The 19,523-nt window shown below is 39.2% G+C and overlaps 1 protein-coding gene across 1 annotated transcript; it reads left to right on the forward strand.

The window, feature by feature from the left end:
- The first annotated feature begins 3,930 nt into the window (after positions 1-3,930).
- On the forward strand, positions 3,931-19,427 carry LOC129769191 (transitional endoplasmic reticulum ATPase TER94). Its single transcript, XM_055771287.1, has 6 exons — positions 3,931-4,090; positions 4,733-4,835; positions 6,903-7,146; positions 14,379-16,171; positions 18,643-18,797; positions 18,863-19,427. Exons 1-6 carry the CDS (start codon positions 4,074-4,076, stop codon positions 18,960-18,962), a joined length of 2,412 nt encoding a protein of 803 aa, XP_055627262.1. The 5' UTR covers positions 3,931-4,073; the 3' UTR covers positions 18,963-19,427.
- The last annotated feature ends 96 nt before the right edge of the window (positions 19,428-19,523 follow it).

Genomic DNA, 19,523 nt, shown 5'->3' on the forward strand with positions numbered 1-19,523 from the left:
TCTGAAATTATAATTAAATTAAACACCACAATTATGAAGATGTGAAACTATTCTAACATCCCGATTCTGTCATCCTTACTCTGCATTCCGCCGGACTTGCATTTCGTTTGAGTTATACAGCCCTATTCTGCATTCCGACGGACTTCCATTTCGTTCAAACACGTTATTTCGTTCGATTTATAATTTCGCATTCCTTATTCCTAACGCTTTGTCCATTTGATTTTCGAAGAGAAACAGATCGAACGTAATGCAAAAACAACTCGAATACAGAATGGAATTTTATCATGTCGTTCGAAATATTTCGAATCGATCGAGATACAGAATAGGGGTGTGTAATCCGACGGATTTACATTTCGTTCGAAACGAAACATGAAAATCAACTCTACTTTCAGTCATTTCGCTTCGAGTAGGACTTCTTTCATAAACATTCTCCCCTCTCTTACTGCTTAGTCACAAAAAACGCATTCACTCCATAAATGGCTCGTTCATCAGCTATCCTCGCTCGTCAATTCATTTCTGTTTGAAGCAAATGGTTGTTCTAGCTGGCGTGGCAAATGAATACAAAATCTGCCTCGTCATTCAACCTGACTTCACTCCACTACTACTACTCCACTCCGACATGTACCTAATGCAAAAAAAAAGCTAAAAAAGTATCACATATCACATGGACAGAAAAAGCTCGATTTTAGACACCTCCCTCCCCCTCCGTAGACAATCGTGGACATTTCCTATATCCCCATGTTGTCCACGTGGACATTTCTTCTATAACTTCTAAACAAAATTATATTATAAATTTGTTTTCTATTCTATGTTTTTACATTATAGAAATGTTAGCTTTATAAATAGTAGCGGTTTGTTATTAATTCTTTGATTTGTTCTCCAGCTTATGAAGACAAACCGATGTTAACACTTTGGCTTCCGGCGACACCACAGTGGTTACGTATGAAAACTAGCGTCTGAATGCCGGCGACACCACAACGGATACGTGCGCATAGTATCTCAGTGGCCGGCGACAGCACTTTAGTATGGTTTGCATTCTGTTCGGGTTTTGTTTAGGTAACAACAACCTACACACGCCCAACAAGTTTTATATGGTGGGGAAATACGGTCATTTTGAGAAGAGCTAAATGAATTGATGATTTTTTCTCAGCATTGAAATCAGCTTAGCAAAAAAAAAAACGAACTGATTTTATTTACAGATATAAGTTCAAAAAATTGCAATGTCAAAAGACAAGCCAATACTCAGTCTTATCCGCTACAGAGCCGATACGGTCCCGACAAGGCCCTTGCAGCCAAATGGTCCACCAAGGCACAAGTTTAACCACCAGCCTTGTTTTGGATTGACTTTAAATATCCCCATCCAGAGAAATCGAGAAATTTTTCTTTACGAACAATTTCTAGACCGGCTCTTACAAAACTTTTGAATTCTTATCCTTTATATAAAATAAAGAAAAATGCACTGCTTTATTTCTAACTGCATGAGCGATTTTCATATTTCGGTTTCACATGGAGGTGTTCACATTTAACATGGAGTTTAAAGTTAGCCACTATTCGATTATATAACCGGACCGAGCAACAGTAATTGACAGAACCAAAATGTCAGTGAACCACAGCAATATTGGGTACACTGGCAATATGAGGAATTTGACGTTTTAGTCATACCCCTGATATGGACAGGTTTGTAATATTTACGAATGTATATCATCGAAATGTCATGAAAGTAGGGGAACAGAGTTGAGAACTTATGAAAACTAACGATGAGATTAGTAAAACTTAACAATTCAAAATTTCCCGATAATGTCAAGAACGGGCGGCGACAGGCCAAGTAATCCGAATATTTTTTTTTACGAATGGTGCGGAAGTCAAAGTGTTAACTGGCTAAACTGTTTGAGTTTCAAAAATGAGGCTTCACTATAGCAATTCAGCTATTGAAAAACTTTGAAAAAAAATTAATATCGAAACAAGACAGTAGGAGTGTGAAAAATCGATATAAATATTATCACACTGTTTAAGATATAAACATTTTGTGTTGTGTAGTTTTGGCTCCCAAACTGCCGCTCATACTAACAGACGTTAGTCAGTACCTAATATCTGATGTAGTTCATTTAGCTGATCCGCAAATTCGTCATCCTTTTAAGACTAGTTTACTATTGCAAATTTTTTTCTCGTCTGAACATCAATGATACATCCCCGCATTTCATCTATCAGTGATCTTTCGGTTCAACCACTTCGATCTTGGAAAATATTGCTTTGTTCGGAATATCGATGTCTATTTTTAGGAAAAATTGAAGAACATAAATTTATCTGATAACATGCGCACCATTTTAAGAACTTGAAAGTGACGTGGATGTTGTATGTGAATCGCACTTTACTCCACAATCTTTCATCATCCTTCATGCAAAAATTCAATCAACGCAAAAAGTTTTTGTTTTATGTCAAATCGATGGGCAAGGCATTTCACGCTATTCAATAGGTCGTATAAATAAAAAAAGTATTTACTTCGCGCGGAGCACTTCATTTTTAATTTTAGATTATGATTTCTATGCTCATGATTTTCTATGCTGGCTACAAAAAGGTGGCCATCTTAGCAATCCCTTGGCGGATGCTCTCGGTACGCTAGGCCCCTCGACCGGCAACCTTTGGCAAAGCTGTACGTGTTGCCCAGCAAGACACCCAAACCAAGGCGTTGTACTATAGGTGGACCGCAATGTCAAAATTGTTGTTCGGTCATTGCTCGTGAAAAAACAAATTTGTTTACAAAACAAATCGTATTTTTTGATGACAAATGCATTCGTTGACAAAATAGCTGCACGCGTTTTACTGTAGCTAGGTAATTTTCGGGATGTCTATTATAACAAATTCTCATAATTGCTTGTATTTTTTCAGATATCTACAATAAGCGGTCGAATCATAACAGTGCAGAAGGATGTTTTTAGTATATCTTTTCGCTTCTAGCCGCGCAATCAATGCCTTTCTTTCCTAGCAATTTGGCTCCCATTGGCGGGAAAAGAGTACGAGCTTACGGCGACGTGACAAGAAATAACGCTGATTGAGGCTCCACTGATTTCGCTCAGGGAGAAGGAGAATGCTGTGTATATACCGGGAAGGAGATTACCAGATCCAGAAGATCCGGAAAGGGCGGTTTTACAAGTAATTGGTTTTGCATAAAGACTAGAGCAAAAGGAGGTTGAGAATGATTGCAACAAGTTCGTGTTTAGTTTTCAAATTAGTTGACTTTTGTGTTGTTAATTTGCTATATGTTACAGGAAAGTAAACAGTTGCGTTGGATGTTTTGATCAAGGGAAATCTTGATCCTTGAATTTTGTGTTTTTTTTTGTTTTGTAAACACCGCGGCAATACTGCTGATATTTGAGATAAAAATTAGAAAAAAGGAGAATGCACTATTTTTCACGAATATATATTTGCTTATTTTTCCTTCAGTTATTTTCCCCAGCGAGGTGATATGAAACCATAACCACACAACCAAACAAAAAGTAAATAATTCCGGAAGCTCGTCTCGCTACTCGTCTCACGTCTTGTCGTTAAAGTGTCAAGAACGAAACACCTATCGTTTCAGCCAAGACGGGTCTATGGTACTAGGTGAGGCCGTTTCGTCATTAAGTTGGTTAGGGGAGCGGTATATGAAAACAGTACGGAAGGAAGCAGAAGGGGAATTATTTCCTTGAAGCGTGAAAGAGACAGACTGATCACGAGTGAGCTTGGGCGCAAGCGTATTGTGTTTTGTTTCCAAACAAAACACAGTAGAATTCCAAGATGGCTGAAGAGTGGTTTTAGCAAGTTGGCCCACCTTAGGATATACTTCTACGCGCCTTGGTTTCAGCATCTTGACCCAAACAAAACCACACGTCAGTTGTCGATCGAGAATCGACGAAAAAAAGCCGCTTCGCTGTCAGGCAGTTGTCATCGGGGTCTTGCAAGTCGAATAGTCATTCTCTGCGTTTTTTGAAAGCAAAAGTGGATGCTCGATTAGTTGGCTTTGTGTCTTGTGAAGGTATAAATCATTGAATTTTTGTTTCGATCCCAATCGAAGTGGTGAATTAGATCCGGAGATTATGGCTGAGGGAAAGAAGTAAGTATTTCGTAGCCCAGAGTACGTTTAAATAAACTATATGGATGGATTAGTCGAAGCTGCGATTGTGGTTTGTAACAACTGCTGCCGTGGAGTTGCACCATTTGCTTCAATTTTCGCTTGTCATGATGTATTCAAAGAAATCTTGTAATTACGACGAAAATGTTACGGCAATCCGGAATCACCTAATTTTAGCTGGTGCTTATCCGCTTTTACGTGTTGACAATGAAATGGCGAAATATTTGCCTCATCTAGAATATTCTGTTCTTTATACTGTTTAGTTATCCATTTTGTTCTTGTGTCGTAAATTTATATCACTCGATACAATTCCATCGCCAAGCTGATTCGAAATCATTTTTTGAAAGCTCTTCCCAACATGATACCGCGATTTTTAGTTCCAGGCATTATTCTAATCCGAACGTAAATAAAATACGCCGGACATTGCTAACCTGAAAATGTATCAGAAGTTGGGGCAATATTCTATGCGTCATAAAACGTCAAAAGTCTATTGACTTACTGTGAAATTTTGTTGTAACTGTATTAACGTTTTTCTCTTATACATTTCATTTTCTTCTCATGTTTCATGGAAAATTACCACATATAAACAATAACATCGTGACGCTGATGATGATGGAAAACAAGTGAGGATTTAGCGACCGCAATTTTGAAGCGCAAGGATCGTCCGAACCGCCTGATTGTGGATGAAGCCGTTAACGATGACAACTCGGTCATTTCTCTGTCTCAGGTAAGATACCTAGATTTTTTAGATATTCATGATAGTGGTAATGAATTGGTCAGGGAAAAGATTACATGTTAGTCATCATAAGTTGAAACAGCATATCCACTTATGACTGACGTGGTTATACAGTAATCATTCGATAACTGGACCTGGTTAACGAACGTTAACTGGTCCTTGGACCAGTTAAAAAGCTTTTCGCAAAATTCGCCACAACGACGTCACAGAGATGCCCAACGCTTAAGAACGACGTGTGAGAGACTGATTTGGGTCTTCCTCAATTGATGCGCTAGCGGCAGCAATTTACGGGCACTTCTTTGTCCCACTGGCACGGGAACATTTTGTACTGTGCCTGAGGATTCAAATTTTTCTACCAGACGCTCAATTGTTGATCTGGCGACCAAAATTGGACGTAGCGCTCTTAAAGTTGATGTCATTCACTCCGAATTTCGGTAGTAAATTTTAATAATCTCGACTCGTTGTTGGATCGTATATTTTTCCATTATAAAATGACAAACCTAAAAAATATAGCGTCGTTTGCTGTCCCTATCAGCCTACTTTTGAAGCGTCCCTATTGAAATACTCTTTAGAAAACCGATAGAGCCAGCATCAACGAAGATGAGATAGAAAGAACTAGTGTCGAACGGAACGTTTTCATGATTCTATGCTCACAGGTGGTCCAACTGGGTCCATTGGCTTTGCCAATAGCCCAACTAGCGGTTGGACGACGGAAAAATTGTTTCTCAGTGTTTTGGAACACTTGAAAAAGTAAGCAAAAGGCAGCGTAAACGAATCAATTTTGCTATAGCTCGACAATCACAAAAGCCATTGCACTTTGGAAACAATCAAATATTACCGAGACATAATTCATGTATCCTTTCCAACTCCTTGCACACATCGCTTACAGCCGCTGGATGTCAGTTATGGCCCCTTTCAAGCAAAAACTCTTTCCCAGAACGATTGGCTATCTAAACATTCTGGAAAAACGATTTCTATACACGACCTTGCAGGTGTAGTTGCACCGGCTTATAATGCTCCTTCTTTTGAGTAATATCCTAGCTGGATTCAAAATGACAGGTTGCTATCCATCCTCAAGAAATGTTTCCTTCGGGCAAGGATTTTGAATACTTATATGATTTCACTGAAGCGGAAGTAGCCACTGACTTATCGGGTAATACAACAATGATGCAGAACATTGCGTCTACAGCACAGAAAGATTTTATTTTAACTTTGTCCCCGGAAACGTTGAATCTTTTCCAAAAGCTTCACTGCGGAAAACCACCACTAAAGGACGGAAGAAGGAAAAACCACGGATTTTGATTGACTCTCCATAGCAAGCAGATTCCGTTAGGACAAGTACTGATAAACAGAAGAATGAAGAAAATGCTGGAAATAAGAGAAAACGGAAGGTGCCCAGGGCTGTCTGAAATTGTCCCACAATCGGACAAAAACGCAATTTTCAAAAAATTTAATAAATCATTTATAATCGTATCAATGCACACCTCTAATAAGTCATATGATACATCGATGTCCAAATGTCCAATTGATTTCGGGATTGTTTTTGAAGTTTTCCGAAAATATCAAAAATCAAGCAAATGTGCCCCCCTCCACCCTACTATTAAGTAGAATGTGACTTATCATCAGTGGTGGAAATTCACGTTCACCCAAAATTATTCGTGAGTACGAATAAATGATGCAACCGTTTATTCCCGAGCCTATATTTTTTGAAATGCCGATCATCAGCAGTGTACTAACGAGTATACTCACGAGTGAACAAATCACTCTATTTGACATCCGCCAGGTTGACGAGTATGTTTATAAGACCAAGCAAAACTGATTTGACTGACAATGAAGGAACAGTACATTCAAAAACATAGATGTTCAAAGAACTCTGAATATCGGTTTCTATATGGTATCCTGTAATCAGACTATTTGGTCATTAATGGTTCAGAAACATAAGTTCTCACATCACAGAACAACGATATCAAGCATCCTGTGAAATGATGATGAGCGAGAAGCAATTGCACAATGTTTTAAAAGCACTATACAATAATAGTTTTCACACTCTATTTCCAGGCCAAAATGGACGAGTTGCAGCTGTTCCGCGGAGACACCGTGCTGCTGAAGGGCAAGCGCCGCAAGGAGACTGTCTGCATCGTACTGTCGGACGAAAATTGTCCCGATGAGAAAATCCGTATGAATCGTGTGGTGCGCAATAATCTGCGCGTCCGTCTGGGAGATGTGGTATCCATCCAATCATGCCCGGATGTTAAGTATGGCAAGCGAGTGCACATTCTACCGATAGACGACACCGTTGAAGGTATGTAGCATTATTAATCTAAACAGCATCCTCGCTCCACGCTTGCGTGGGAAGCAACTATATCAGCACCACACTAGCATGGGAACCATGCATATTGAAACATTCCGTGCCAAGCATTTTTTGGTTTTTGCAGGGGTTGTGTTAAGAGCGAAGAAACTTTCATATATTTATGGCTTATGAAGGTTGTAAAGGCATTCAATTATACCTCCAATAGAATTCTCCTAGCCCAATTATTTCCATCAACCTAGCAAGCTAACATTTTCCAGACTCTTGTCCATATGCACAATTTGCTCCATTCATCACATGCTGATCCATTCACTGTTGCTTCCGTTAAAGAGAATGCCACTATCCGTAGTGCACCTATGATGAACGTTGTTGCTGCGTTCTATTATAGCAGAAACTTTCTTCTGTTCTCGCCGAACGGATAGGATTTCATTCTAAGGGTGGGTTTAGACTAGGAATATATTCATGTGAAGAAATTTGATGAGATTTATAGAAATCGCATCAACCGTTTACACTAGCGTGAACTTCTATAATGAATATATTCATATCTTCGGTGAATTTATTCACCTGAAGTAGAACTGCATCCAACTTTAGTGATTTCTCACCAGTGAGAAATTCACAAGCGGTTTACATATGCTGAATTTATTCAAGTTATATATACCTCGAATAAGTGTATCATATTTATTCTCACCCGTTTACACCTATTTTCACATGAATAAATCCATCTATAGCTATAGATCTCCCTAATGTAAACCCGCCATAAGGGTGGGTTTAAACTAGTGATATATTCATGTGAAGAAATATGATGAGATTTATAGAAATCGCATTAACCGTTTACACTATCGTGAACTTCTATAATGAATATATTCATATTTTCGGTGAATTTATTCACCTGAAGTAGAACTGCATCCAACTTTAGTGATTTCTCACCAGTAAGAAATTCAAAAGCGTTTACAAGTTATATATACCTCGAATAAGTGTATCATATTTATTCTCACCCGTTTACACCTATTTTCACGTGAATAAATTCATCTATAGCTATAGATCTCCCTAATGTAAACCTGCCATAACACTGATTTCAATTAATGACGCTCGGAAGTCTCTTCGTGTGTTGAATTCTTTTCAGCCTCAGCCTCAGTGGAAAAAAGGACAATAAACTGAACAATGTTTGTTCATTTTCTGATGAAAAGTCACTGTTGGAAGAATTAAATTTCGGATTTCTTGTGAGCGAATCCACTTTTTGTTTTGAGATGAAATATGTGAAAAGCTGAGGCATTTATTTAGTTTAATTTAACTATATTTAACTACAAAGTTAACTTATATATAATTATCCTATTCAAAAAATTAATGGCTTGTAAATGTTCTTAGAATCTATAAATTTGGTAGGTTTACATTACATTTAAATCGAATTCAATTATAAATTCATTGCAATTTACGATTAAAAGGAATATTTCACTACACCTTTAAACTTTTACAAATAGAATCAAATATAATAGGAACTGGATTGTATGCCTTGCGTTCAACTCTACCTAGCCTGCGACGGTATCTTTTCCGGGTTTTAGTATCAGGATCACTTTTGCTAGCTTCCAACGCGAGAGAAAGTAACCAAGTGAGAACAATCTGTTGAAGACAGAAGTCATAATTACACAATTCCAGCAATTCCAAAACTCTGAAGCATGTTCTCCTTTCTCACCCGCCTTGCTAAAACTGTATCTCCGATATCTATGCTGCTGGGTCTTGCTCGCCGCCGATCATGGGCATAAATCATCCCCTTTTCTTTTCCACCATATCTGACGGTAGTTGAATGTTTGGCCGCATAATTAATCAGTAAAAAAAACAAAGCTCATTCCGCCAGTCCTGGCCGAGTTCCTGCGCTATCCCTCGCCGCTTCATTATAGAACAGTTTTGCCACTCTACTTCGCCCTTCATTTGTGGCCAGTAAGGTATCGTACTTTCCAAATGAATGCTGTATTCCTCACAAAATGTTCGGAATTTCTCAGACGATAGCTACGGACCGTTGTCTGCTCGAAGCGATTCAAGAATCCCGTAACGTGAAAAAATAGTCAACAATTCTCTGATGATGATGATGATGAAAGCACTAGAAATATCATTCAATTCGATAACCTCTTTGTATAGACTGCAATAGCCGACGCATGCCAGCAGATGTTCACCCTCAGGAAGACGTCCCAGAAAATCGATTGATAATTGTTCCCATGGGCGAGCAGGAAGCTCCTTCCGTCGAGCCCAACGAGCATCCGCGACAGGTTTTCAGTACTGTTCCACCTGCGAATTCATCTTCGACCACCAGGCATTCGTGCGCAAGTGTTCTTTCATGATACGAGATCCCGGATGACCTTCATGAGGGAGCGCGGCATCACAATCCGATCTACTCACAACAAAAATCCGTCCACAAAACCTAACAGCGGCAGTTCTTCAGCTATCCCTAACTCCAAGGCTCCCGCAATTAGAGTCATCAGTTCATCTGTTCTGCTAGCGTCCTGGATTTCCTGCCACTTCAGGGCGACTGTAGACGCAGCAGAAGAGAATATTTCTCCGACCATCAGTTCTTAAGCTTCACCAAAGCACGGATACAGATAAACGTAACAACACATCAGCAATATTCAATGAGCCTGACGTGTTGACAACTTTGTACTGGAATCGCAGCACTTGTACTTGTAATTGCAGCACCCATCTCTCTATGCAAGCGCATGGTTGCGATGATGACGTGAACAGAAACGTCAACGCCTTAAGGCCCATTTATACGTTGCTAGTAGCTGACTTCACAATGAGCAGCTACTGACCCGGTGAACTCGCTTGACAAATGATTGACTCGCCTTGTCCGTTCACACAATGTGAGCTGCTGGCAAGAAACTAGATACTACGACACGGGTTTACCAGAGATGCCAGATGATTTTTCAAATGTCCATCAAATAGTCAGAAACAGCAATCAGGTCCGAATTTGTCAGATGATTGATCTGAAATCGAAATTGTGCCCGATAATGATTTTATATTTAGATTGTGGAAGCGATCTGGCGTAGTGGTAACATCCATGCCTCTCACGCTGAAGGTTACGAATTCAATTCTCACTCCCGACAATCTTCCAAAAATGGAAGTAAATGTGACGAATCAGCCAAATGAGTTGAAAGTCACTATAATACAGATAAAAAAAAATTTAGATTCCCAATAAAACTATCTCAAAAAGAAAACGTGCCCCGCCAGCGTGCAAAACAGAATAACAACGATTCCGTTTAGAAACTATGAGGATTTTATTTGTTTTTCCATTAATTTTCAAGTCTATAAATATCTTCGCATATTTTCAAATATCTTACAAATAGATACATGTAAAGACAATGTAAAGATTTGGCATCCCTGATTCGAGCGCTAAATTCTGTTTTTGACGTTTTGAGGGATGCGAGTACGAGTAAATTCGAAAAACTTTGAAGTAGCCGAATCACACATGACACTAACTGGCATGATGTGTTCACACGGTGTGAGTAGCTGCACTGCAGTAACTGACTAGACCGACTCGTATGCTTACTCGCACTTTTATTATCTAGGAAAATGTTTCCCTTCGTTGCACGTTATTGACGGCACGGGTAGGAAAGCAAACAAATGTATGGTAAAATCGAAATGCTTCTAGTTCAATTTAAACCATTTACACACCACTGCACAATGGGCCAGGAGATGCACTTAAGTGGAAGTTAGCATTTGGAGCTTGACTGTTATTCTCTAGACAAAAACTGTCTTAGACAAAGTTGTCACTCATGATAGAGCGCTCGTTTTTATGTTGTCAGAAATAGGGTGACCAAAAATGTCGATGAAATGAAAAATCTAACTTTCTTATCCTTATAGATAGAGGTAAACATAGTTCGACAATGTTGTAGCTCCAATTCTTTGAGACATCTTTGTAGAACAAAGTTTTTCTCTATCTCTTGAAATAACCGATATAGCGCATTTTTTCTAAGTAACGTTAGGGTCACCATGAAAAAAACTGGTTTTTTGCTTTAACTTTTATATTTCAAATTTTACATGCAAACTGTCTTCGAAAGACTTTCAGAGCATACTAATAGAAACATTTTTCGATGCAGTACATGTCAACATCTCAACTTTACTCAAAGTTGTTGATATTCCCAAAAAATACGTTCTTTTCATTTGTTTGTCATTCTTTCTGGGGCAAACATAAAAAATGTTTGTTGACGGAATTTGAAAGAACAGATTTCACTCTATGTAATATGTGATTTTCAAAAACCATGTTATTTTTTGTGTTTGAGTAAATTAAAATTGAAATCATGAGTTTTTGGATGAAAACTTATCAATAACTTTGAGCAGGATTAAGATATTGACATGTTCTACATCGTAAAATATTGGTATTGATAAGCTCTAAAAGTCGTACGAAGCCGTTTTGTTGTAGAATTTCAAATATAAAAGTTAGAGTAAAAAAAAACCCGTTTTTTCATAGTTGCCCTAATGCAACTCAGATAGAAAGCGCTAAAAACAACTTTGTGGGAGATATTTATTATTTAGACAAAAACTGTCTTAGAAAAAGTTGTTACATATGATAGAGCACTCATTTTTATGTTATCAAAAATAGGGTGACCAAAATTGTCAATGAAATGAAGAATATAACATTCTTATTTTTATAGATAGAAATAAACATAGTTTAACAATGTTGTAACCCCAGTTATTTTAAACAACTTTGCAGAACAAAGCTTTTTTCTATCTTTTAAAATAGTCGATTTAGCGCTTTTTTCTAAGTTGCATTAGGGTGACCATGAATAAACGTGTTTTTTCTGCTTTAACTTTTATATTTCAAACTCTATATCAAAACTGTCTTCGCACGACTTTTAGAGCTTATCGATACCAATATTTTGCGATGCAGAACTTGTCTATATCTTAATCCTACTCAAAGTTATTGATGGTTTTTTACCCAAAAACTCATGATTTCAATTTTAATTTACTCAAAACGGAAAACCTTAATCACCCTTAATGAAAGACGTAGTTCTACGTCAAAGTAATGTGTTCGGAAAACAACAGTCAAATTTATTTGATTTGACTGACAGTAGAATCACAAGGGAAGTGGCTTACGATTCAATGTTTTGCTTGTATTCAAATCATATTCCCCTGTTACTCTGGTTGCCAAAACCAAAAAGGACTAAATGAACTATTTGAGGAACACAAACTGGACCAATCAAAACGAGGCACATAGCACGTTTGGATAATGCTTGACATTTCACAATTATTCAAATGTTTATCTCAAGGAAAATAAAATGTTGTGATAGATGCGTAAACATATTTCCTCTCAATTGATGCAAACATCTTCATAACTAACATGCCGGGTGTTCGGGTTCGATTCCCGTTCTGGTCGGGGGAATTTTTCGTCAAAGAAATTTCCTCCGACTTGCACTGTGATCACGCGTATTCTAGAGCTTGCCACTCAGAATGCATTCAAGGCGTGTTATTTGGCATAGAAATCTTAACTAAGTACTAATAAAAATGACGCAAGTAATACTACGTTGAGACGGCGAAGTTCCTCTAGGAACGTTAGTGCCATTGAAGAAGAAGAAGATGATGCAAACATCTTTGTCGCTATTAGAAAACGCTCGAGTTATAAGCTTGTGAAATCTTTCATTTTTTCCAACATGTTCATTGTTTAGTTTTTAATTTACCCCCCAGATAGCCCTGTAAGACGTAGTCCTGCGTCAAAAAAAATTAACTGATTTTGTATACAGACATAAGTTCGAAAAAAAAGCAATGACAAGAAAAGCCAATACTCACTTTTGTTCGCCACAGAGCCGATACGTTTCTGACAAGGCCATTGCAGTTAAGTGGTCGACAGAGCACATGTACAACCGTGACCCTTGTTTTGGATTCACAATGAATATCCCCATCCAGAGAAATCGGGAAATTTTCCTTCACGAAATATTATTTATACTATTTTTACTAACACAAAAAAAAATAAAAATAGTCCATCATCATCAATATCACGACAAACATAATAGAGATAAACACGAATTAAAATCGGTACTTACGTATTAGCGTCACCGGAGCCGATATTTAATAGATAGCTATTTTATTGTTCGCACGGGCACTCAGTTATCTTTAGTATTGTTGTTGTCTTGTTGTTTGTACTGTTTTGTAATTTTTAGGGCTACCAAAATGCGTATTTGGGATTTGAGGTGTTTACGTATGAACACCACGTGAGCGCAATTTTCATTATGAATTTATATTTTCGTGATGAAATTCATTCTAGGGACAATGTAATGGTGACGAAGGCTCCATCTAACGAGGATAAGGAACCGAGCAGATCCCAAGCCGCCGAGATGACGCAATCCGAGTCGACCGCCGACCCGCCGTCGGAAGCGGCTGTCTCGTAAGCAAACCTGTGTTTCACCGATTGCCCGGTTAGTTTGAAACATAGAAGACGATCCTTCAATTTGGTCGGTATACGTTTGCTCGGTTAATTTTTGCTTTCAAATATGAGCAACGCTCCGGTGGCGTTCATACGTAAATACCGCAAATCCCGAATACGCATTTTCGTAGCACTTAAAAATAACAGAACAGTGCAAATAACAAGGCAACAACAATACTAAAGGCGTCGTGCACAAATTACGTAACGCGAGAAGGGCGTGGGGGGGAGGTGGGTCGAGGTTGTGTTACTGTGTATTAGATGTAGGAAATTGCGTTACGCAGGGGGCGGGAGGTGGTCCAAAATTCATATTTTTAGCGTTACGTAATTTGTGCACGATGCCAAAGATAACTGAGTGTCCTTGCGTAAAATAAGATTGCTATCTATTGAATTTCGGCATCGGTAACGCTAATACTTAAGTACCTTAAAACATGATAATTTAAAATAAATTAAAATGGCTATAACATAATTCCTTAAAAAAATCGTCAGGTACAACATTCAATGGAAAAATTAAAAACCTGCGAAAAATTGTCCACATTACGTTATCCGTTCGTATGAAAATTGGCCTGTTAAGAAAATATAGTTTTAACGTTTGAAATACAGTGCCTCTCAAATTCTGTAAGTGTTCCCGTTTAATATGTCTTGGCATCGAGTTGAAAACATTTATTCCTTTCAAGTACAGCGAATTTTGCGTCACTAAATTCGTTGCACTTGAAAAAAATCTGTCGTTAATGTTTATTCTCAATATTGTGGTATTGACGACTGCTTTTCGCTGTTGCCCGTTGAATGCTAAATTCTAACTATATGCCTACAATCTTTACAGGTCTCACGGGCAATCTGTTCGACGTCTATCTAAAACCATACTTCCTGGAGGCGTACCGTCCGATCCACAAAGACGATACCTTTATCGTTCGCGGTGGTATGCGAGCCGTTGAGTTCAAAGTGGTCGGAGCGGATCCCACACCGTACTGCATCGTTGCACCGGAAACGGTTATCCACTGCGACGGTGATCCGATCAAGCGCGAAGAAGAGGAGGAAGCATTGAATGCCGTTGGGTATGACGATATTGGTGGATGCCGTAAGCAGCTGGCTCAGATTAAGGAAATGGTTGAGCTTCCATTGAGACATCCATCGCTGTTCAAAGCGATCGGTGTAAAGCCACCCAGAGGTATTCTTATGTACGGTCCACCGGGAACGGGTAAGACGCTGATTGCACGTGCAGTGGCTAACGAAACGGGAGCGTTTTTCTTTTTGATCAATGGTCCCGAAATTATGTCAAAGTTGGCAGGCGAATCGGAGTCGAATCTACGTAAAGCGTTCGAGGAAGCGGAAAAGAACTCTCCGGCTATCATATTCATCGATGAAATCGACGCAATCGCACCCAAGCGTGAGAAGACCCACGGTGAAGTCGAGCGTCGTATTGTCTCCCAACTGCTGACACTCATGGATGGCATGAAGAAAAGCTCTCATGTTATTGTGATGGCTGCAACCAACCGGCCCAATTCGATCGATCCAGCATTGCGTCGTTTCGGGCGTTTTGATCGTGAAATCGATATCGGTATTCCGGACGCTACTGGACGTTTGGAAGTTTTGCGAATCCATACCAAGAATATGAAACTGGCTGACGATGTCGATTTGGAACAAATTGCAGCTGAATCCCATGGCCACGTAGGTGCGGATTTGGCGTCGCTCTGCTCGGAAGCTGCCCTGCAGCAAATCCGTGAAAAGATGGACTTGATTGATTTGGAGGATGATCAAATAGATGCTGAGGTTTTGAACTCGCTGGCCGTTTCTATGGAGAACTTCCGTTACGCTATGACCAAATCCAGTCCATCCGCTCTGCGCGAGACCGTTGTGGAGGTGCCGAACACCACCTGGACCGACATTGGTGGCTTGGAGAACGTCAAACGAGAGTTGCAAGAATTGGTTCAGTATCCAGTGGAGCATCCGGATAAATTCTTGAAGTTCGGTATGCAACCATCACGCGGTGTTCTCTTCTATGGTCCACCTGGATGTGGTAAAACGCTGCTGGCCAAGGCTATTGCTAACGAGTGTCAGGCCAACTTTATCTCGGTGAAGGGTCCCGAGCTGCTAACAATGTGGTTCGGTGAATCGGAAGCCAATGTTCGTGATATTTTCGATAAGGCTCGTTCGGCTTCTCCGTGCGTGTTGTTCTTTGACGAACTGGACAGTATCGCCAAGTCTCGTGGTGGTAACGTGGGAGATGCAGGTGGCGCTGCTGATCGTGTGATCAATCAAATTTTGACCGAAATGGATGGTATGGGTGCGAAAAAGAATGTTTTCATCATCGGTGCCACCAATCGTCCGGATATTATTGATCCGGCAATTTTGCGTCCAGGTCGTCTCGATCAGCTAATTTACATTCCTCTGCCCGACGATAAGTCCAGAGAAGCCATCCTGAAGGCTAACCTCCGCAAGAGCCCGGTGGCTACTGATGTCGACTTGACATACGTCGCTAAGGTGACTCAGGGCTTCTCGGGTGCTGATTTGACGGAAATTTGTCAGCGTGCTTGCAAGCTCGCCATTCGTCAATCGATCGAAGCTGAAATTCGTCGAGAACGTGACCGTACCGAGAATCAGAGCTCAGTTATGGACGTGAGTAGAGATTAGATGTTTACTAGAGTGCCAACGAATGTATGGCAAAAAATCGACCCTAAAATTTCAAAAAGTTACCCTATACAACATGTTCACCACCTTGAAAAAACATCCTATGCAAAATTTCTGCTCAATCGGGCTTAAGGGAGAGTGGCGCAAAGCGGTCAAAGATTAAGTTTTTTGAAAATCGAAAAATCACCTAATAGGGAGAGTAAAGGAAATCATGGTTTTCGAAAAAAAAAAGTTTAATGCCAAATGTCGAGATCTACTCTGCCCATGTTTGCATAGGAGACGTAATCACCAACACCATTAGTGTTGGGAAAACGCAATTTTGTTGTATTTTTGCCTACAAGTGTAACCATGCAAATTTCCAATGAAATATTCTGTCCAGTTGAAGGATATTATCGGCAAAAAGAGGGCCTGGAAGGTTTTGCGGAATAAAACATATTGTTTCGTTTTGAAAAACGCTTGCGTCTATTTATGCGGACAATCAATCGTTTTAATGAACGTTTGTTCGCATAGCTAGACGTAATCACCGGGTTGCTCTGTCTGTAGCGTTAGTATTTGCATTTCCGATAATAGTCAAAACGTCTCCGTCGGTAGTTTCTATTGTTATCGGATAAAATCAAAAGGGTTTGGAAAAAAAATAGTGAAATGTCTGGGAAAGGTGCTCTGGATTTGTCGCTAGTCTAGCATAGTACTTTTTTCCTGAATACTCATATCCCAGAGTAGAACAACAGGATCGTGTTTTTTTTCAATTAATTGAATTTGTAAAGGCAATTTGGAATATTTGTAATTTTAGCAACATGATTTACAGATATCACGATCAATCGCATAAAGATGGTAGTGACTTACACCAACAGTATGAGTGAATGCTGAGTATGTGGAATAATTTAATGTTGAGTCCGAGGAGTTATAATGCTAAGAACTGATATTATTTAAATTTTAATACTGCTCTGATTGTTTCATTATCCACTTGAAAATTCATATGCAGAAATTTAGGTAATTATAACATTGAAAAACACAATTGCTCCTCTTTGTTCATCGTGTACAGAAAATAGTAATTATATGAGCAACGTTTCAATGGTTTCTTATATTCCTCTGGTAGGAAACACTAAGTAATAAGACACTATCGTGACAGACATGTTTGGACTCTACCAAGAATGTGATTCAAATGTAGATGTAGCTTATAGGACATAATACTGACAATTGTTGATTTTCGAACGATGTATGAAAGCTGTATGGAACTACGCCCGTTATTCGAACAAACAGTGATTTTGCGAAAACGTTTTTTCAAAATTGCTCAAATGTTTTCGAACAAAAAATAATTGTTTGCATGTCGAGCGAACGTATTACATTGTGTAGAATGCGAAACAGCGAAAAAGTCGATTTTGTTCATTTTGTCGTTTACGTCTCCTATACAAACATGGGCAGTGTAATATCAAGTCCAGCTTCGACTAGACGTATACTATGTAGAACGTTACCTGTGAAACCAGTTGAAGTAGACAGCACAGGTGAGGAGATAAGCGAAGATGAACGGTGAACATATGTTTATGTTGCTGTAGAGTTAATCGATCATTTAGAACCAGCTGTAGTGTCGTTGTACATGTCACTGGAAGCAGGTTTCTGGAGGTTGTAGCAATAGTTGAGATTACAGGGTCCAAAACAGAAGTTGATGGTAGTGAAGGCGGTGGTATTGCGGTTGCAACTGAACCAGAAACGACTGGAGTAACTTCGACTGTGTCCATGAGATCCGAAGTGTCAACTGAAGCATCAGTGCGCAGTCTTTTCTCCGTACGAGTAGTTATGAGTTGCGGTGATGATCCACTGCTGGTGCGATTGCGCTTATTATTGTTTCCCGAAACCGAATCGGCAGCAAACGGTTCAAACACGTTAGTGATTTGTAGATTGTTGACCATTTCACCGAACGCGTTTTTATCAATCGTAACGTTGGTACGAGGAAAGTGGTTACAGCAACTGTGTCGTGGAAGATTTTCACCATAGGAGCGGCATAATGCACGAGATACTTCGATTTCAGCTCCGATCAGTTTTTTGTTTGAAAGCTCGATTTTCGATGGTCTTTCATTTTTCAAAAAATTGAAATTTTAACATCTGCGACACCAGTAAATGAGAATGAGCTCAGAGTGTCAGTTTTTGACAAGAATTTTTTTTTATGATAGTAAATCTCGACGTTTCATGCAATTTTAAGACATTTGGCATAAAAAAATGTTCGAAAACCAATTTTCTTTACCTCCCCCCTTTGGTTATCAAAAAAATAAAACTATGACTATTTTGCCCCACTCTCCCTTAAGTTAAGATTGAGCTTTTATTTTGCATAGGATGTTTTTTTCGAGGTGGTGAACATTTTTATGAGGTAACTTTTTGAAATACGAGATGCCCATTTTCATTGGCACCCTAATGTTTACATAGAAACTTATGTCACCAATATTACTCTTTTGTGTTTGCCATAGATGGATGAGGATGATCCAGTGCCGGAAATTACCCGTGCCCACTTCGAGGAGGCGATGAAATTCGCCCGTCGTTCCGTGTCCGATAACGACATCCGGAAATATGAGATGTTCGCGCAGACGTTACAACAATCGCGTGGATTCGGAAGCAACTTCAGGTGAGTGAACTTTGTAACAGTTGTTACATGTGATTTTGTTTCTGACGTACGTGTTTCTATTGTAGGTTCCCCGGGGGTCAGGGTGGCTCCAACTCGCAGGCACAGGGATCGAACCAACCGACGAGCAATCCCGGAGACAACGGAGACGATGATCTCTACAGTTAGATTACTGCTAGTTCGATTTACCAAACGATGTTCTATTGATAATTTTGAGAGTACGAGGATGTCCATTCGTAATACGCCCATTCCCTCATTGCGACATTAACGGCGAGATCCCATACACATAAATAGAAGAAAAGATCCTTTATCAGTTCAATCTCTAGCTTGGAGTCATTTTTATATCATCATCGTTCAGGAAGTATGACACAAGCAGCAGAGGAAAACTGAGAACTGTATCCGTTAAATTAAACTCTATGATTCTTCCGAACACTAAACATATTTGAAACATGAAACTGGGAACTTCGTCTTTATCAAAAGATTGTAAACATTTTTCAAATTACAATAATGGTATGAGTACAGAACAGAACGTCTTTTCTCAGTAGAGTGATACGTTTCTAACACTATCCAGTGGTTATTATACAATCACTGGTTCCTTGTTTTATCGACGTAATAAAGCGGACAAACTCTCAAGACGATTTGTTTTCTTCACTAGTGAGATGTGTTCTCTAAATAATTGCTCTACTAACCATTTTATTCAAAATGTTTTAAGGAACTAATACTTCTATA

The sequence above is a fragment of the Toxorhynchites rutilus genome, chromosome 2, assembly GCF_029784135.1.
Source record: "Toxorhynchites rutilus septentrionalis strain SRP chromosome 2, ASM2978413v1, whole genome shotgun sequence".
NCBI classification, from domain to species: domain Eukaryota; kingdom Metazoa; phylum Arthropoda; class Insecta; order Diptera; family Culicidae; genus Toxorhynchites; species Toxorhynchites rutilus.

Coding starts and splice junctions, on each gene's coding strand:
- LOC129769191 (XM_055771287.1), top strand. Junction 4,836..6,902: donor CGGTCATTTCTCTGTCTCAG/GTAAGATACCTA, acceptor CTCTATTTCCAG/GCCAAAATGGACGAGTTGCA. Junction 16,172..18,642: donor ATCAGAGCTCAGTTATGGAC/GTGAGTAGAGAT, acceptor TGTTTGCCATAG/ATGGATGAGGATGATCCAGT.